Source organism: Thunnus thynnus, chromosome 15 (genome assembly GCF_963924715.1).
Source record: "Thunnus thynnus chromosome 15, fThuThy2.1, whole genome shotgun sequence".
Classification (NCBI taxonomy): domain Eukaryota; kingdom Metazoa; phylum Chordata; class Actinopteri; order Scombriformes; family Scombridae; genus Thunnus; species Thunnus thynnus.
Window position 1 is genome coordinate 8,123,497 of NC_089531.1, and position 20,267 is coordinate 8,143,763.

General features: G+C 37.4%; 3 protein-coding genes across 8 annotated transcripts in view; all 3 read left to right on the forward strand.

Moving 5' to 3' along the window:
• Nucleotides 1-1,493: 1,493 nt before the first annotated feature.
• Nucleotides 1,494-20,267, forward strand: part of LOC137198404 (CD209 antigen-like protein E) — a 35,576-nt gene continuing 16,802 nt past the window's right edge. For 2 of the 5 annotated variants that reach the window (XM_067612243.1, XM_067612240.1), the window contains exons 1-5: nucleotides 7,452-8,078; nucleotides 8,293-8,371; nucleotides 10,310-10,435; nucleotides 11,178-11,255; nucleotides 11,508-11,576. In XM_067612243.1, coding sequence (XP_067468344.1) covers nucleotides 8,353-8,371; nucleotides 10,310-10,435; nucleotides 11,178-11,255; nucleotides 11,508-11,576 — 292 coding nt within the window. In that variant the 5' untranslated portion in view covers nucleotides 7,452-8,078; nucleotides 8,293-8,352. Of the gene's footprint in view, nucleotides 1,820-2,052; nucleotides 2,131-7,451; nucleotides 8,079-8,292; nucleotides 8,372-10,309; nucleotides 10,436-11,177; nucleotides 11,256-11,507; nucleotides 11,577-11,717; nucleotides 11,870-12,016; nucleotides 12,142-20,267 lie in introns of those variants that run through there. The other 3 variants (XM_067612244.1, XM_067612247.1, XM_067612248.1) reach the window with 3 other exon arrangements.
• LOC137198403 (C-type lectin domain family 4 member E-like) lies at nucleotides 2,872-13,162 on the forward strand. 2 transcript variants are annotated; one of them, XR_010931639.1, is made up of 8 exons: nucleotides 2,872-3,086; nucleotides 3,339-3,416; nucleotides 5,042-5,164; nucleotides 5,398-5,475; nucleotides 5,686-5,831; nucleotides 5,979-6,103; nucleotides 6,194-6,585; nucleotides 12,618-13,162. XR_010931639.1 is itself a non-coding variant. In XM_067612239.1 (7 exons), exons 1-7 carry the CDS (start codon nucleotides 3,023-3,025, stop codon nucleotides 6,369-6,371), a joined length of 792 nt encoding a protein of 263 aa, XP_067468340.1. In that variant the 5' UTR covers nucleotides 2,872-3,022; the 3' UTR covers nucleotides 6,372-6,871. The 2 variants fall into 2 exon arrangements, 1 of the variants encoding a protein (XP_067468340.1); XM_067612239.1 differs by lacking the exon at nucleotides 12,618-13,162 and having other exon boundaries at nucleotides 6,194-6,871.
• Nucleotides 16,552-20,267, forward strand: part of LOC137198400 (C-type lectin domain family 4 member D-like) — a 56,225-nt gene continuing 52,509 nt past the window's right edge. Inside the window, exons 1-2 of the mRNA XM_067612233.1 lie at nucleotides 16,552-17,232; nucleotides 18,247-18,394. The gene's annotated coding sequence lies outside the window, so the exon portion shown is untranslated. The remainder of the gene's footprint in view (nucleotides 17,233-18,246; nucleotides 18,395-20,267) is intronic.

Genomic DNA, 20,267 nt, shown 5'->3' on the forward strand with positions numbered 1-20,267 from the left:
GCCTCTTTTTTCACTACAACGCTGAAACCCCGCCCCTCCTAGGAAAGCGTGCGTCTGATTGGCCGTCAGACTGTTCAGTTAATTGTTTTGTGCGCCGATTGGCTAAAATTCTTGCAACGCCTACCTTCGTAACATCCGATAAAGGTTTCAGTCCGGAATGTTAAATATTTAAAACAAAAACCAGAAAGTTCAACGGACTGCCAATTTATTAATTTTACTGGGAACATAATCAATAAATCCAAGTTTATCGTTTGCACTTTTCTTGATTGAATTTATAAAGTATTTTGAGTATACTGCTTGGAACAATAATGTGTGTCTCATATGCTTTTTCCACAATAATCACCACTTTAAAATCATTAAAATTATATCTCCTCCTTCTCCCTCATTAAAAATTCCTGAACCTATAAATATGCAAATATATTTCATTTAAGAAGTTTAACTGCTGGACACAAGAAGTCTCTTTGTTCACTGTAAAGTTCACTATCAGTGTATGTGCACTAGGATTGGCTTGCAAACTAGTTGTGATGTCACAAATCATGCTTGTAGATTGGCCCCTTAAACTTAGATTTCACGTGAGCTTGTGAGAAACTTTCCATTTTCAGCAGATGAATGTGAGAACAACCTTCTAGTGTCAAACTCTGCACATACATCATTCTGCACAGTGAAGCTCAGATATCCAACTGAAGGAACAAGAAGAAAAACATATTTCTGAGTGGAGGGGGACATTAACTCATGTTCCACTCAAGCAAACCTTCATTTATTGATTAAGACTGTGGGGTACAGCTGAAAGCTCCAGAAAAATCTCTCTACATTGAGTGTTAAAGATCATTTGTGATGTTGGAAATTGTACAAAATAAATACAAAAATAAATAAAGGTCTGTCTGTCTGTCAGTTTACTGTAAAATGCTGTGAAGAGAAGAAGTTCAGGCAGAGCAAAAATGAGGAACTGCCAACAAATAAGGGTAATAAAAGGGTATAAATATTTTGTCATCCGTTTGTCAAAGTGTGAAAGCTTTGTGTTTCCTGTTCATCTTTTTCTTTTTTCTTTTTATATTATATTATATTATTGTTGTTTTATTAACATCCAACTTTAAGATTCTGTGTGTGGGTGTGTTCATGCATAAGTACATGCGAGTACTCACAGTTGTGTGTCTGATGTTTAGATCTTAAACTGTAATGTGTGCAGAGACACCTTGAGTGATGTGTACTATAAAAAGAATTAAGTTGAAGTAGAATAAACAGCTCAGAGCTCTGGGTAAGGGAAGTTAGAGCCTGCTCAAGATGTGTGAGTGTGTGAAAATGCACCAGATGCACCTGGGCGTCCACTAACTGAAATGTCTCACTGTGTGAGTGTCTTTAACCTGCAGAAGTACTTTGTTAATTTGCCATTATTTTGCATGAAATTGAACTTTTCCTAATCCTGTACATACATCCTGTTTTTCTGATTTGCCAAAGAATCTGACTCCTTGAAAAAATGTAAGGATATTTGAAAGTTGTTTTTTTTTATTGACACATTAACGTTCCTACAGGCAAAAATTGTTTATTATGTGCAGACAGAAAGTGTGAACGCAGTAATACTAACATCTGTGTAAACTAATGCAACAAATACCATTTTTATGACATTTATAATCTTTCATTTCTGTCAAAATGATATCAGAGAGCTGTTGGTTCAACTGGTAATTTCTGCATTTAACAGAATGTTCAACAGCTTCCCAACAAGCGGTGTCAAATGGAGGGTCAAAGGTCAAATCACTGAAAGTTGCCCTGGTGATTCTCTGTGTTCTCTTGGCAGTTGTGAGCGTCGCTCTTTGTTATGTCTGTGAGTTTGAACAGTTTTATTAAAGTGGGTTGATATAGATTAACCTTCAAAATTCATAAGATATCTGCAGTAATTATTATTCACAGTTACATAATCAGATAAACATCATCAGTCTAATCTTGGAAAGAAGTTAAGTTTCCTCTGATAAACAGACTCCTGCTCATTATCAAGCACTGACTGAGTTACTAAAGAAGTGTTTAAAGCTTTACTGAGTACTTTGGTTTTAAAAACAGATTATGATCACATGCAAACCAAGGAAATGTACCAAACATTGACAACCGAGTATGAAGCTCTGAAGAAAAATTTCACAGGTAAGAGTTTGAGTTTGACTCTTTCTAAAAGGTTCTGTCTACATTTTCATGCAAACCTGTTAACTCCATCTGCTGTTGGCTTTGAAATAAAATCCCTCAAAGTTTAAATACATTTGTTTGTTTATTGAGCGCGAAAGTTAATTAAAAACAAAACTCCACTGATGAAGACTCTGAAATGCGGTTGAAAGCTCTGGAAAAGTAATCTTTATTGAGTGTGAAAGTTCATCCTAGATGTTGGAAATAGTACAAAATAAATATAGAGTTTAAAAAAAAACTTAGTGATAGGTCCACTTACTGAGAAAACCCCATATACTGATCTGAGATGTACTTGAAAGCTCCTAAGTGCCTTTTAGGCTCCGTCTATTTTTTGGAGGGGGAGTAAAAAAAATGATTATGTTTCAGGAGAGTTTCAGAAGGTTTCTGATTGGTTGTGATGAAATAATAATGTACAATACCATAGCAGATAATCTTAAAACAAATGATAACTTTAATTCAAATTTTGATACTCTACACTTACACAGCATGGTTAGTTTACATTTTTTTGGCATCATCCTTTTACACAAAGACAAATCTTTCACCTCTTAAGAGTAACTAATGTTAGCGTTAGTCAGAGTTCAGATTCCTGACTATCTCACTGTTTCCATGAAACCCTCAAACTTAACCAAAAAAAACAGACTACATAATAGAACACATCATCCATCTCTGACTTCATTAATAAAAAAAAAAATTTTAGTCCGAACAAAAGGGAAGTGACACAAATTTCGAGGAGCAACAATCTTGATAAAGCACTTCCTCGGACTTGAGTCAGACAGGAAGATTTTTTTGTGAAACTCAAATATAGTTCTCTCTCCTTCTTCTCTCTCAGAGTCACAGATGGTCACACAGCGGTAAAATGCCTGAAACTGAAGTACTCTACTCTGATGTTAAATTCACAAAAAAGAAAGGAGACACCACTGGTAAGTCTTAAATACTATTAATGATGAATGATTGATTTCTCCTCACTCTTACATTTCTAAGACTGCTATGAAAGCTGTCAAAACAATGCTTCCAAGAGGTGTTTCTTTTGTTTATCAGAGCTTGAGTTAAACATGAATATTTATAGAATAAATGGAAATCACAGCTTCCAAACTCACACAGACGATTTTATGAGTTAGCACATGTTTATGGCGCATTTAGCAGCAGTTTGAGGTTGTGTTTTTGTGTTGCAGAAGCCGCTTCCTCATCAATTGAAGCCACTTACTCTGAAATCAAGATCTCGAAAACTCAGCCATCCACCGAGCTGCCTGGTAGGTAATAAACAGAGATAATTAAACTAGAGGGTGAACTGTCACCTCCAGTCAGTTACCATAATGCCTTTTTGATTTTGGGTGCTTTAAACGAATGCTGCTGTTCAATCATACAGAGCTTTCTTCATTAGATCACTAAAGATGTGCTCAGTCCCTCGAAACAAAAAACATAAGATTATATTAAAAATACAAAAAGTTCAAGGCAGTAGATTTGATTCCTTTGATGAATTGTATTGTGTAAAAATAAAATGTATGTGTTGTGTACAGCAAAATGTATCAAAGGAATCAAATTGCCAACCTGAGTTTTTTTGATATTTAAAAATACTGTATCCTCATGTAACTTTAATGAACTTGAAACCACCTTCAGCAATGTATAATAATGTTTAGTTCAGCTAAAAGGAGGATACACTATATTCTGAAGTTCATTAAAGGTTCAAGAAAGATAGATTTGAGATATATTCACAGTTGTAAATGAATAATTTTAGGTAAATTAGGAAAATTGCCATTTTGTGTGTTTTTCACTACTGATTATAGTATATATTTATAGTTCTGTGCAAAGGTTTTAGGCACTACAAGTAAAGTTAGGGTGCTTTAAGAAACATTGCCATGAATAGTTTTTATTTATTAATCTCCCTCTTTCAGTTTGTCTTTCACTGCCTCTCTGCTAACTGTTAACTGACAGACTGTCAATCAGGAAACAATGAAAGAAACTGCTGAGTGAAGAGAAGGTCTGTCTGTCTGTCAGTTTACTGTAAAATGCTGTGAAGAGAAGAAGTTGAGGCAGAGCAAAAATGAGGAACTGCCAACAAATAAGGGTCATAAAAAAGGTTATAGATATTTGCATAAATATTTAGTCATCCGTTACTCAAAGTGTGGAAGCTTTGTGTTTCCTGTTCGTCTTTTTCTTTTTCTTTTTTCTTTTTATGGTCCCTAATAGTTTTACTGGGTTGGTAAACAACATGAGATTTTACCATAATATTATATTATATTATATTATTGTTGTTTTATTGACATCCAACTTTAAGATTCTGTGTGTGGGTGTGTTCATGTATAAGTACATGCGCGTACTCACAGTTGTGTGTCTGATGTTTAGATCTTAAACTGTTATGTGTGCACAGACACCTTGAGTGATGTGTACTATAAAAAGAATTAAGTTGAAGTAGAATAAACAGCTCAGAGCTCTGGGTAAGGGAAGTTAGAGCCCGCCCAAGATGTAAGAATGTGTGAATATGCACCAGATGCACCTGGGCGTCCACTAACTGAAATGTTTCACTGTGTGAGTGTCTTTAACCTGCAGAAGTACTTTGTTAATTTGCCATTATTTTGCATGAAATTGAACTTTTCCTAATCCTGTACATACATCCTGTTTTTCTGATTTTCCAAAGAATCTGACTCCTTGAAAAAATGTAAGGATATTTGAAAGTTGTTTTTTTTATTGACACATTAACGTTCCTACAGGCAAAAATTGTTTATTATGTGCAGAGAGAAAGTGTGATCGCAGTAATACTAACATCTGTGTAAACTAATGCAACAAATGCCATTTTTATGACATTTATAATCTTTCATTTCTGTCATAATGATATCAGAGAGCTGTTGGTTCAACTGGTAATTTCTGCATTTAACAGAATGTTCAACAGCTTCCCAACAAGCGGTGTCAAATGAAGGGTCAAAGGTCAAATCAAAGAAAGTTGCCCTGGTGATTCTCTGTGTCCTCTTGGCAGTTGTGGTCATCGCTCTTTGTTATGTCTGTAAGTTTGAACAGTTTTATTAAAGTGGTTTGATGTAGATTAACCTTCAAAATTCATAAGATATCTGCAGTAGTTATTATTCATAGTTACATTATCAGATGAACATCATCAGTCTAATCTTGTAAAGAAGTTAAGTTTCCTCTGATAAACAGACTCCTGCTCATTATCAAGCACTGACTGAGTTACCAAAGGAGTGTTTAAAGCTTTACTGACCACTTTTGTTTTAAAAACAGATTATCATCACATGCAAACCAAGAAAAAGTGCCAAACATTGACAACCGAGTATGAAGATCTGGAGAAAAATGTCACAGGTAAGAGTTTGAGTTTGACTCTTTCTACAAGGTTCTGTCCACATTTTTCATGCAACACTGCAATGTAACTTTAATGTTACTTTACACATTTTAGATTATAGTATATTTTCATTTCAGCTGACCAGTTAGATGATATAAATTTATTTAGTGTGAAAGATTTCTAAATAAGATTGATGAAAGTGACATTTTTTTTTATCCTGTCTTTTTGAGGTGATTCAAAATGTGACAAAGGCTGGCTGCAACATGGAGGGAAGTGCTATTTTTTCTCCACCACAAATTCATCCTGGGAAGAGAGCAGATGTTACTGCCAAATTCAAGGAGGAGACCTGGTGAAGATAGACAGCATGAAGGAGCAGGTATAAAACACTGCAGCAGGTTCATGTAGCACACTGACTGTGTTCTTGTGCATTTTATCACATCCTTATGTTTCTGAATCAGTTAACATGGTGTCTCAGCACAGAAAAGTCATGTTACATATCATCATTTCAACTTTTCCTCTTCAGACATTCTTGACAAACGAACTGAGTGACAAAATGAAATATGAAGAGGACAAGTTCTGGATCGGACTGACAGACTCAAAGGAAGAGAACAAATGGTTTTGGGTGGACGACTCACCACTGAACACAAGGTTTGATTGTTGTGAAAACATTTCCAAAAATCCAAAAATCTAATCAACTCGTTTTTATTTAACCAAGTCTCTCTGTTCTCCATCCTTTAGTTTGTCTTTCTGGCGAAAAGATGAGCCGGACAATTGGAAAGGGGAAAATCCTGAAGGAGAGGACTGTGTGAGGATGGGAGAGAAAGGAAGACCTGCAGAGCTGAAGTGTTGGTCTGATAAATCCTGTGACGTGCCTCAGAGACGTATTTGTGAGAAACAAGCATTAAACTGGATTTAGTAGGGTTATGTGTTTCTGAAATCCAGTTGAGCTCAGACTTCTCAGACTATTTACAGTTTTTATCAGTTGCTTTGGCACAATTATCAAATAAAAATCATGACTCTTACAACACAGTGTGCTATTCTAAAACCTGCAGTTCATTTTCTCACAACTGTATTCACATTTCTTGTTTGTCGTTTCAAATATATGAGTCCAAATATGTTCAGATGATCCAGTGATGCATTGAGTTAGTGTCTCTACTCTCACGTCTCTCTACTGAACAGTATAACTGTCAGACATGAACATCAAAATGTTCATTGTGTGCAGCAAACTGTCCAAACTTTTCAAACATACATGTGTCATATATTTCAAAAATATAATAATAGATGAACATTTCAGTTCAAGTGGTAAAATGTTCATCATGACAGACAGTGATTGTGCATTATTTGTGCTAAATATGATCTTACATATTGTTTTTAAAGGGGTCTGCATGGCAATAAAAATGTATTATCTCATTTCAACTGTCTTCTTTGTTGTGTTTCCTGCTCCAATTAGTACAGTAGTAGTACAAAACTTTTTCTTTTCCTGCTGTAGAATATGTTGTAACTAAAGAAACTTGCAACTGAATATATAAAAAAGGTAAAAAGACCACAGCAATAAAACAGATTAAAAAAAAATATTCTGCAAGCAAAGATTCACAGTAAAGATACATCCAGAAGGGGGCAGTACGTCCACATCTGCTTTACTTCTAAATTTGTGTTCATGAATATGAAATGTTACATATTGTCTCATATTAATTAAAAATAGACCAACATCTCATCTAGCTAAAACATAAAAAACATCCTCCTCCTCCTATACTAGACATTGACCTGGAAGTTCACAACCCTTAACAGAGCAGCGAGGTGTCAGGGGGAGTAGCAGGAGACAGAACCAAATGCAAGACAAAACAGCCAGAACGAACTGAACAATGTCTCTTTAATAAAGATCCAGATGTGCCGGCACAGAAAAATGGAACAAGACAAAAACAGACAGAACAGAGCAAAACTGAACAATACAGAGCAAAGGAGATGAGGTGCAGGTGGGGGAGATGGGCTGAGAAACTCAAGTGAGGGGAATGAGGGGATAAAACAGGAAATGGCAAAGAAGCTGATAGGCTGGGGAAGATACTGGGAAAAGGGCAGGGCTAACGAAGATGGTGCAGGGCAGGTGAAGAGGGAAGAGTGGAGGGAAAAGCAGGCTGGGAACACAGGAGGAAAAACACAGGGCAAACTGAAAACTAAAAACACAGCATACACATGAATATAACTTAAATACACAAGTCACACTGAGCAGAAACAGCACAAACACCTCAACGTAACATTGACAACCTTAGCATCCTTAAAGAACTCAAACATACATTGCTGTTGACATAAACATCAAACAACAAGTTTGTCAAGAGGAGTGGCCTGCATGTAACAATAAAAATAGGACTAAAAGACAACTGTTGCTCTGAGTTTCAGTTCACTTTCACACATAATATCTATGAGGGTCAGTGTGTAGCAAGCAACAGTCTTCAGTCACATTTCCTTAAGATAAGTGTGAAAGCAAACTTCAGTGTCAACCTGCAGGGCCTACTGCCACTCAGTCCAGTTCAACAAACTGGGAAAAAGTCCGAGGGCATCTGGTGGACTGGTGGAGGGACGTAGAGCCAGACTAGGACAGAACCAATGATACGGGGAAAGGTCAATGGTGAGTCTTAAATACAATTCTGTCTATATATCTATCCATCCATGCCAAAGCTTTTCAGAAAGGTACTAAATACTTCCACAAGGTGTTTTCATTTGTTATAACTTGAGTAAAATATGAACATTTACAGAATAAATGGAAATTTTATCTTCCGCAGTTACACCGATTATTTCAAAAGGACCCAACAGCAGTTTAGTGTTGTGTTCTTTTGTTGCAGAGAAAGCTTCCTCAGTGACTGTCACCCTTTACTCTGAAGTCAGGATCTTGAAAACTCTGCATGATGAGTCACACAGAAGGTAAAAACTAGAAATGGAGGTGGTGGTTAATCTACTGGGAGGGGAACGATGACCTCTGACCCCTACAGTCAGACCCCAGAGGTCATCATCAGGCAAATAGCCACCAGTCTAAACGAAATTGTTGTTTTTCCAAGAGAAAAACGTGTATTCTTCTTCTAAAAGACTGCACCCTCATGTTATCTTAATACGCTTGAAACCATCTTCAGCGTTGTTTCCTATAAATAAGTATTTCCTGTTTTTACAAAGTAAACCAAGTTTGTGGTTAAACTTCTTTACCAGTTAATCATACGTCATTCATCCTGTAAGATCCTCTTGATGACCACTTTTAAGTTGATGAAATTTTCGAAGAGGTTCGTCACACAGTCTTCAGCTGCCTGAATGAAATATAGACATACTTCCAGGTTTGACCAAACCTTATGGCAAATATAATGTAATTTTATATTTTAAATTTAAGAGTTTTTAATCAGACCTTGTTTGTGCAGCTTTATTTGTATGTGTCTTCTCGTTCTCCTGTTAAATCTCTCCTGTTTTTCTTAACTGTTTCCTGCCAGTCAACAAAGAAAGAAAGAAAGAAAGAAAGAAAGAAAGAAAGAAAGAAAGAAAGAAAGAAAGAAAGAAAGAAAGAAAGAAAGAAAGAAAGAAAGAAAGGCCACTGGCTGTGAGGAGATCCACAATTATACCATTAAAGGAGTGAAGACAGGAAGGCAGATAACAAATGAGGAAAAGCCCATGAAGAACATTTTTGAAGAACTTTAAGTTATCTGACACACAAAGTATCAAGTCTGAAGGTCTCTTTACCTTTTGGTAAATTACTTGTCTTGCTGATTGTTATTTGTATGCAACCAGGAGTGTTTTTAAGTCAAAAGAAATTAAAAGGAGATAAATAGTTTTTATTCTTTAGTTTGAGTAAAAGTGAAGGATTTTTACTTTTATCTTTCAATTAAGTTCAGAATTTTACTCTCATCAGTTGGATAAATACTGGCCTTAGTGTTGAAATCTTGGCTGTCTTTGGTAGTATTTTTTAATAAAAGATTTTTCAACGATGCAAAGATGAAAATCCAAAATTGCACAGAAAATAATTCAACATTAAGGTTTCTGCAGGTGCAGTAATATGAACATCTGTGTGATCCTCTAATACAACAGTCCTGCAAAAAATGCTACCTTATAATATTCTGTTTCTGTGGAGATTATGTCAGAGAGGTTTTAAAGGACGGGTTCCCAGTTTTTCAAGTCTGTCTTAAAACAACAGTCAGTTTTCAAATGAACACTGAAACAGGTTTTGCTCACTTTAATCATTCCTCCTGTTCATACTGGTTATTATAAGATCCTTTCTAAATATGCTTACAGTGTAAGTGGGGCCAAAATCTACAATCCTTGTTTTGTGCAAACATTTATGGAAATGTTTATCTGCTTATATGAGGCTTCAGCAGTCTGAGTTAATCATATCAAGTGGATATCTGCCACATTTACAGTCTTTTTAGCATCAAAGTCCCTCTTTGTGTTTCCTTGTTGAGCTGCGGTGGAAGTAACAAAAAGAGGAACTTTGCCACTAAAAAGACTGTAACGTTGAAAGATATCTACTTGTTTTGACTCATTTGGACGATTGAAGCTTCATATTAGCTTCAGATAAAGTTTTAAATACAATTTTGCACAGAAGGAGGACTGTGGATTTTGTCCCCCATCACTTACATTGTAAGTTCATTATGAAGGGATCTTTTTATGGTCAGTATGAACAAGAGAAATGATTACAGAAAGAAAAACATTGTTTCAATGTTCATTTGGGCTCCTGACTGTTGTTTTAAGACAGATTTGAAAAATTGAGAATCCGTCCTTTAAGTCTGGCTGCATTATATTGTACAAGTGTGCATGTTGTTGTGTCAATACTCTGTACCCAAACTCAAGTCTAATTTACATCTCAGTCTCTTCTAACTGTAACAGGTGAAGCTCTTGACTCCCAACAACATGCAGTGTCAAAAGGAGGGTCAAAGGTCACATCAGAGAGAGTGGCCCTGCTGGTTCTCAGCGCTCTTTTGGTTGCCGCTCTCATTGTTATTTATCGTGTCTGTAAGTTTGTACAGTTTTATCAATGTAGTTTTACTTTTAGAACAATCAGGTGGCTGATCTAAAATAACTAAACTTACCTGAAAAACTTTAATCACCTCATTTACAGTTTTTCTCAGTTGCTTAAAGCACATTTTCTGAAACAATGTTGCAGTTCTCAAAACACTAAGAAATAAATCACCACATCATTTTATACTGTGCTGCACTTCAACTGTCCAGCAAAAGACCAACTCAAGATATTTATCTTTATTGTCAAAGTAACTTCATCAATCAGTGCTTCTCTGCCAGCAAGTGATGTTTCTTATTGTCTTTGCTCAGGTCAAGACAGTTCAATGTCAAAGGATTTATGACCAGAGTCCCTTTACCGCTATAGTACATGCACACAGGTCACTTATTTCACTATTGATGGAACCTGTATTTAACAAGTCCACAAAAATAAGCACTTATTTAATAATAATTAAATTATTCATGATCTCAAATTAGTAATTTGTACTCTCAATTTAATAATTCAATAATTGTTGTGGATGTACAACATGCAAGCATGAATTATTAAATTAAAATTTTTTTTAAAAAACCTGTGGATTTGAGAATTTCATTTTTGACAATTCTGATATTCATTTGTGCCAAAGCTACTGAGAAAAGCTGTAACATTAGTGAGTTTTGTCTTTCAGTGAAACTAGATTGTCATCATTGCTCATTATCAAGCACTGATTAACAAAAAGAGGTGTTTCTTTTCCTCCATCAGCTATGGTCAACATGCAAACCAAGAAAAAGTACCAAACACTGACAGCCGAGTATGAAGATCTGAGGAAAAATTTCACCGGTAAGAGTTTGAGTTTGACTCTTTCTACAAGGTTCTGTCCACATTTTTCATGCAACACTGCAATGTAACTTTAATGTTACTTTACACATTTTAGATTATAGTATATTTTCATTTCAGCTGACCAGTTAGATGATATAAATTTATTTTCAAGTTGTTGTCAATTATCATTCTCAACTTTTTTGACTAGTGTGAAAGATTGTTAAAAAAAGACAGGATAAAAAAAATGTCACTTTCATCAATTCACTTATTTAGAAGAGACACGCAAACTCATTCAAAAGATGGTGCCACCTTCCTGTGGACAACCTCCTGAAATAAAACTAAGTAAGTGATGGATTCTTCCTTCACACTTTTGTAACCTCTGATGATGATTATAGAGGCCATAATGGATTGACAGGTAACAAAAGTTAGATAAACAGTGATTTGTTCCACCTGACTAAATTCCTTGCTGTAATCTCTTCAAAGGTGATTCATGCCCGAAATGTGACAAAGACTGGGAGCAACATGGAGGGAAGTGCTATTATTTCTCCATCACAAATTCATCCTGGGAAGAGAGCAGACGTTACTGCCAAAGTCAAGGAGGAGACCTGGTGAAGATAGACAGCAGCGATGAGCAGGTATAAAACACTGCAGCAGGTTCATGTAGCACACTGACTGTGTTCTCGTGCATTTTATCACATCCTTATGTTTCTGAATCAGTTAACATGGTGTCTCAGCACAGAAAAGTCATGTTACATATCATCATTTCAACTTTTCCTCTTCAGATATTCTTGACAAAGGAACTGAGTGACAAAATGAACAATGACGAGGACAAGTTCTGGATCGGACTGACAGACTCAAAGGAAGAGGGCGAATGGTTTTGGGTGGACGACTCACCACTGAACACAAGGTTTGATTGTTGTGAAAACATTTCTAAAAATCCAAAAATCTAATCAACTCGTTTTTATTTAACCAAGTCTCTCTGTTCTCCATCCTTTAGTTTTTCTTTCTGGCGAAAAGATGAGCCGGACAATTGGGAGGGAAAAGAAGGAGAAAATCCTGAAGGAGAGGACTGTGTGAGGATGGGAGAGATAAAAGAAACTAAAGATCTGAACTGTTGGTTTGATGAATTCTGCGACAAGCCTCACAAAAGTATTTGTGAGAAACAAGCATTAAACTGGACTTAGTAGGTTTATGTGTTTCTGAAATCCAGTTGAGCTCAGACTTCTCAGTCTATTTAAAGTTCAGTTGCTTTGGCACAATTATCAGATAAAAATCATGATTCTCAAAACACAGTGTGCTATTCTAAAACCTGCAGTTCATTTTCTCACAACTGTATTCACATTTCTTGTTCGTTGTTTCAAATATGAGTCCAAATATGTTCAGATGATCCAGTGATGCATTGAATTAGTGTCTCTACTCTAGACGTGTATATCAAAATGTTCATTGTATGCAGAAAACTGTCCAAACTTTTCAAACATACATGTGACATATATTTCAAGAATATAATAACAAATGAACATTGCCGTTTTAGTGCAGCATATCACATGTTAAATGTAGTTTACAGAGTATCTCAGGGATTCCCATGTGATATGGAGGGGAGGGTTACATCATGACAAAAATATTTTGCTGGAGGACATTTAAATTGTTTCTTTTTAAATAAATACTTACTTATGCACATGCATTTCTGTACTGAGGCCTTTGTTTTTACTGTACTTTCATTTATGTATTGTCTTTTTTTACATCACTGTTACATATATACTTACTGTCATTAGGGGACATGACAGAAAGGTGAACCGTGACAGTAAATACACAGTTGAAAACGGTGTTTGTATGACATGAGTTTATTCAGTTGGCTGTAGAGGCTATTTGACCAAACCAACAATGAATTGATCTACTTACAAGTATTGTGTGTGTATCTAAAGCCTAATTGATCTTATTCCTCTGTGTTGTAGACCTTCATTGTTGCCCAAGAACTATTAAAAAACACGTCAATTAGGCAAACCGTTGCACTGGGTCACGTGTTCCTTCATTACAAGGGTTTGGTCACGTTAGTTTGTCTAGAGACGGCTCCAAAGACTAATAATAGCGATCATGTTTTCAGCCTCCGGAAGTTAAACGCAAGTTACGAAACACCAAAGTAACAATTAACAAGCTGGAGGCAGATCTAGCAACCAAAGAGGAACTCAAAAGAGGAACATGAAAAGAGAAACTATACATCATCTTAAAGAGATACGTCTCCAAAAGAATGCCCTGGAGACCCCACAAATGAAGCGCTTCTGGAAGGAGGAGTACACCTCCATGACAGCAGGATGGGAGGCAGGCAAAGTAGCGGCCTCGGAGCTGAGAGATGAAACGCTCCAGGTAAAGCTGTGGATTCAGGATAAGTGGCAGAAAAAGGTGAAGTAGCTGGAAGAGCCTCTAAACCAGAGAGACACTGAAATCCTGACGCTCAGGAAAGAGAAGAAGAATCTGTCCGAGAGGTTGACGGAGATCTCCATCCAGCTGAGCAGCAAAGAGACTGAACTCCTCCAGAGCCAGAAAACTTGGCAGAACAAGTGCGACGCTCTGGAGGAGAAACTCACAAAGGAGCTGGCTGAGAAGGAAGAGACCTGGGAGGCCAGAGTTAAACAGATGGAGGAGGAGAAGAAGAAACTGGAGGAAATTTGAAAAAGAAGAAGATGTTCAGATGTTCCTGGTCTCGCAAGAAGAAGGCGAAGACAGACAGACAGAGGAGGAAAAAACAAAGAAGGAAAAGAAAGAAAAGAAACAGACAGAAAAAGAGGAGAAGACTGAGAAGAAAAAAGCTTTTTGGAGCTGGATGTAGAAGAAGAAGAAGTGTGACAGTGACAGTAACGTGGAGGAAGCTGCTGGTTGTTCAGCACAGGCCGGACAGCAGTAGCTCCCTCTTCCTCCCCCCTTCACCTCTCCACCCTCCCTCCATCTCCCTCTCTCTATCCTCCCTCCTTTCCTCCCTCACCCCCACCCTCTCTCCAGTCCTCCCTCTATCTTTCCTAACCTCCTTCCCTCTTCAGGGCGGCACATTGGCTCAGTTATCAGCACTGCAGCCTCACAGAAACACCTCCACCTGACCAGCTGCTTATTTCTGTGTGGAGTTTGCGTGTTCTCCTCGTGTCTGTGTGGCTTTTCTCCCAGCACTCCAGTTTCCTCCAACAACACAAATACATGCAGGTTAGGCTGATTGGAAACTCTGAATTGCCCCCAAATTGAACAAAATACCTGATTAAAATTCAAATTAAAAAAAATTTGACAGTGTCTGCCTCCATAAGTAAGAACATATCAGTACAAATATATGACTTTATACTGGGAATGTTAGAAAGTAGAGGCTCTCTTATCAAATATTATGTTTCTAAGTTATGATTTAAACAAGATTAAAGCTCCTTCCAGACAGAATGAACATCACAGGAGGAGATGAGGAATGAAATATTCACTGTGCTTCTCTTTAATGGTTCCTGACAGCATTTTAACTGTAGGGAAATGACAGGATATGGCCTGTAATAGACATGGACATTCAGCAGGACAGAGCAAAAAGCCAAGAATATCAATACATGTTCATGTTTCACATAAACGTGAATCGATATCATTCAGTGTGACTTCTTCTGCCCTCACTATGTGTGTAGGTGCACAGCTCTGCAGCGAGTTAAACACACTTCCAGTAAAGGTTGAATACAGCAGGTTGGGGCACATATCCACTTGATATGACTAACTCAGACTGCTGACGCCTCATATAAGCTCCACATGATTATTAAATGAATTTTCACACAAAATGACTGTGTGGACACACTGTGGATTTTGGCCCCCATCACTTACATTGAAAGCACAGTTGAAGGGGATCTTTAAACAGCCAGTATGAACAGGAGGAATGATTACAGATTACTGAGAACCTCTTTCACTGTTCATTTGGGCATCTGACTGTTGTTTTCAGACAGACTTTAAAAATTGTGAACCAGTCCTTTAATATCCTGTTCACTTTTTGTTCTGCTGCCCCCAAGGGGCCAAAAAGATGAATTCAGATTTAAGTTGACCTTTGTTTGATAGATTACATCCACTCCTTTCACTGGGAAATCTTTGAATATGTAAATATTTTTCATCTTGAAAGTTTAACTGCTGGACACAAGATGTCTCGTAATCCACTGAAAAGTCCATTCTCAGTGTTTGTGTGCTGCAGGTTTCAAGTTTCCACATCACACTTGTGTAAGTTTCATACTGGACCACGATTGGTTTCCCAAACTAGTTGTGATATCACAAATCATGCTTGTAGATACACACCTTATAGTCAGATTTTAGGTGAGCACAGAGAGACTTTTCCCCCTGAATACAAACTCTGCACACACATCATTCAACACAGTGATGCTGTGTGTAGCTTCACTGTGTTGAATGATGTAAAATGTAGTTTTTTGAAGATGCTCCACAAAGGAAGGGATCACATGTAACAGATGACAGACAGTGATTGAACACCTTTGTGCTAAATATAATCTGACACATTGTTTTCAAAGGGGTCTGCATGGCAGTAAAAATGCATTATTATCTCATTTCAACTGTCTTATTTGTTGTGTTCTCCTGCTCCAGTTCTTTCTTTTCCTGTTGTAGAATATGTTGTAACTAAATAAACTTGCAACTGAATATATAAAAAAGGTAAAAAGACCACAGCAATAAAAACAGAGATTAAAAAAAAATATTCTGCAAGCAAAGATTCACAGTAGAGATACATCCAGAAGGGGGCAGTACGTCCACATCTGCTGTACTTCTAAATTTGTGTTCATGAATATGAAATGTTTTGTTACTGACTCTTGAGACTCTAGAGCAGGGGTCAGCAACCTTCAGCGTACAAAGAGCCATTTGAGCCCATTTCCCACCAAATAAAACCCACCTGGAGCTGCAAAATCTGTTTGATCCTTAAAATGACGATTACACAACTTATAGTTACACTTATGAGTGAATATCTAATTAGGGGTGCATATTTCGCATAAACAAAAACGTACAAATGTATTGTGTTTTCTCAATAAAACAATCAGTGGTTTAAGTTAAAATATTCATTCATTCAACATTAACAGCTTTTTTGATATTTTAAGGGAAAACATATTTTTACTAGTTAGTCGACTATGTTATGGACAACCTGTCTGCCATTACAGACTGACTAAATGCTTTACCATTCTGCCATATGTACAATGATTTTTTTAAAGTTATTTTTAAGAATTTAATATTTTGCAGATATAATAGTCATATGCTCATGTAACATACACCTCTTGCATGTTATATAATACATTAGTTGTGCTTTAAATGGTCACTATGTCTAACAGCAAAATCTTTTAATATAGAATAGAATTTTGTCAGTAATTTTACCTTTATTTAATATTTGTAAGGTGTACATATTTGTGTTATTTTCATTATTTTATGCTGTTATGTTATATTTAATATTTAATACTTGGCTACATAGTATCCAAGGTAACGATGCAGCTATAAAGCCCATCACCGGGGGAACAAGTGAGACCGGGCTTGTATCCTCCAGGTGAGTGTGTGACTATTAAATGGAAACCTGTAAATAATAATGTATAGCTGACCTGAGATAGACTTTATTACTAATTATAATTATATTGACATTCAGAGTGATTATCTATGTGAACTGATTCATCTGTATCAATAGTGTGTTTGTGTAATCTGTAATATAGTGAGTTTTTGATCCTGGTCAAGGTTAGACCGTTGGCCCTGTAATTTGTTATTTAACGGTTATTAAGCTTCGTCACAGAAATCATTTATTAGTATTGTAAGTTTCCTTTGATTATGATTTTATTTATGTTAAATAGTTTTACTGAGACCGGGCTTGTATCCCCCAGATCCCGGAGTGCTTATAAGCAATAAACAGACATCATTGAATCGACATCGGAGCTGTCTGGGTGTCTTCGTTGGAGTCAACTGATGTTACAAACTGTCAGCCGTTAGTCCACCATCATCATCATCATCACAACACAACGCAGAGACTGTAGGCTGTCACTATTATCAGCGATATAAAACAAACTTAACGGGGGCATTATAAACTGTGAGGCTAATATAGTCCCCCGTTACACTCAGCACTGTCATTAAGGTCAGGAGTATTTTTAATCATAAATCTGCCTTACAGATGTACGATGTACCTCAAAGGAGATCAGAGGCAGCATGTTGAACGGCTTCCCGTGCCTGGTGATCTCCTGAGCTGCCACACAACTAACCGAAGTGCATGAATTTGTAGACTTCATCCACCTCTTCAAAGTGTTTTTGCTCTGGTCAGTTTTCCGCAGCAGTTCCGTAACTGCTCTTTTTCGATCATCTCCAGCTGGGTATTTTTCAGCGAAAGCTGAGTGTTTGTTTTGGAAATGTCTCTCAAGGTTTGATTTTTTGTTATTCGACAATTTCTCGTCAACCATTGCCAACCATTCTCGTCAACAGTAAAAGCATTAAAAGTTATATTTTCATCAGAAATCTTTCTCTCTTTTTTTTTTTTAGGATTTTTCCATCGTTAGCTTACCGGGGGTAGACCGCTCAAAAAATGCACTTACCTGTTGCCCGGCAACGGCCCGGCAGGTGACGTATATTTCGATCGACAAAATATTAAAACACGTTTTATTTTTATATTACAAGATCACCTAACTCTCCAGAATAACAACTATTACATTAAATTAAACTAACTAAATAAAATAAAATAAAATAAATTAAAATGAAATATTATTATACTATTATTTATTGTTTCAAAGCCACAGGGAGCCAGGGCAGAGAATTGAAAGAGCCGCGGGTTGCCGACCCCTGCTCTAGAGAGTCTGACTCTATATTCATTAGTTGCCGTTGTCCACCAGTCCACCAGATGCTCTCAGACTTTTTCTCTGTTTGGTGAAGACTGGACTGAGTAGGAGAGGTGTTACTTCTGTACTTAAGTTATTTTAATGTATATTTGGTTAAGCTATGCCAGTCAGTGTGCAGAATCATTTCTTATGATGTTCTGTTGTTCACTTTGTTGCTGCAGGTCAGCAAAGACAGACTGGACCTCAGTAGTTGTGATGAGTAGCAGAGACTCTGTGGCACTGGACTGCTGAGAGAGTCCAGGAGTATCAGGAGCCAAGGGGACCATGCCTCCTTTTGGAGACTCCTCAGTACCCCATGAAAATGAAAAGGCGAGTCCCTTTAAAGGGTGACCTCTGGACTTCAAGGTGGCTCCTCAGCTGCTCCACCTAAGTTTCATGAGGGAATACAGGATCAGCTGCTGGCTAGCTGGCTCAAAGCTAGCAGACTGGGAGACAGCTGCTCCAGGGAGGAGCTGGGAGACCCCAGGGAAACATGGGAGACTGGAATGATGGACTTGGGAGGGCAGGATTTAAATTGTATTTCCACCTGAAGAAAGCCACTTCTTGGGAAAATTCAGGGTCCTTCTTCCAGTAAACAGAAGGTGATTTAAGGAAGTTTGGCTATTCATTTAAAAAGACATCCTGTGTAACTCCAGAATCATGCTAGGAAAAAGGCAAGCAGGGCTGGTGAATGTCTGCTGGGTCCATGACTGCTTGGATCCTTCTGTCAGGGGGAGTAGCAGTAGATGGACCCAAATGCAGGACAAATCAGCCAGAACGAACTGAACAATGTCTCTTTAATAAAGATCCAGATGTGCAGGCACAGAAAAATGGAACAAGACAAAAACAGGCAGAGCAAAACTGAACTGAAACACAGGACTAAAACACTAACTGAACTAACGAGGAGATGAGGTGCAGGTGGGGAGGTGGGTGGAGAAACTCAAGTGAGGGGAATGAGGGGATAAAACAGGAAATGGGAAAGAAGCTGATAGGCTGGGGAAGATACTGGGAAAAGGGCAGGGCTAACAAAGATGGTGCAGGGCAGGTGAAGAGGGAAGAGTGGAGGGAAAAGCAGGCTGGGAACACAGGAGGAAAAACACAGGGCAAACTGAAAACTAAAAAGACAGCATACACATGAATATAACTTAAATACACAAGTCACACTGAGCAGAAACAGCACAAACACCTCAACATAACATTGACAACCTTAGCATCCTTAAAGAACTCAAACATACATTGCTGTTGACATAAACATCAGACAACAAGTTTGTCAAGAGGAGTGGCCTGCATGTAACAATAAAATTGCAATGAAAGACAACTGTTGCTCTCAGTTTCAGTTCACTTTTGCACATAATATCTATGAGGGTCAGTGTGTAGCAAGCAACAGTCTTCAGTCACATTTCCTGAAGATAAGTGTGAAAGCAAACTTCAGTGTCAACCTGCAGGGCCTACTGCCACTCAGTCCAGTTCAACAAACAGGGAAAAAGTCCGAGGGCATCTGGTGGACTGGTGGAAGGACGTAGAGCCAGACTGGGACAGAACCAATGATACGGGGAAAGGTCAATGGTGAGTCTTAAATACAATTCTGTCTATATATCTATCCATCCACCCATCTATCCATCCATGCCAAAGCTTTTCAGAAAGGTACTAAATACTTCCACAAGGTGTTTTCATTTGTTATAACTTGAGTAAAATATGAACATTTACAGAATAAATGGAAATTTTATCTTCACAGATTATTTCAAAAGGACCCAACAGCAGTTTAGTGTTGTGTTCTTTTGTTGCAGAGAAAGCTTCCTCAGTGACTGTCACCCTTTACTCTGAAGTCAGGATCTTGAAAACTCTGCATGATGAGTCACACAGAAGGTAAAAACTAGATATGGAGGTGGTGGTAAATCTACTCGGAGGGGAACAATGACCTGTGACCCTACAGTCAGACCCCAGAGGTCATCATCAGGCAAACAGCCACCAGTCTAAACAAAATTGTTGTTTTTCCAAGAGAAAAACTTGTATTCTTCTTCTAAAAGACTGCATCCTCATGTTATCTTAATGTGCTTGAAACCAGCTTCATTGTTGTATCCTATAAATAAGTATTTCCTGTTTTTACAAAGTAAGCCAAGTTTGTGGTTAAACTTCTCTACCAGTTAATCACACGTCATTTGTCCTGTAAGATATTCTTGATGACCACTTTCAAGTTGATGAA

Bases quoted from the DNA above. Each gene is read 5' to 3' on its own strand.
- LOC137198403 (XM_067612239.1), top strand. From the start codon at position 3,023: ATGCCTGAAACTGAAGTACTCTACTCTGATGTTAAATTCACAAAAAAG. The intron at 3,087-3,338 runs GTAAGTCTTAAA...TTTGTGTTGCAG, and splicing joins AAAGAAAGGAGACACCACTG to AAGCCGCTTCCTCATCAATT. The intron at 5,165-5,397 runs GTAAGTTTGAAC...TTTTAAAAACAG, and splicing joins CATCGCTCTTTGTTATGTCT to ATTATCATCACATGCAAACC.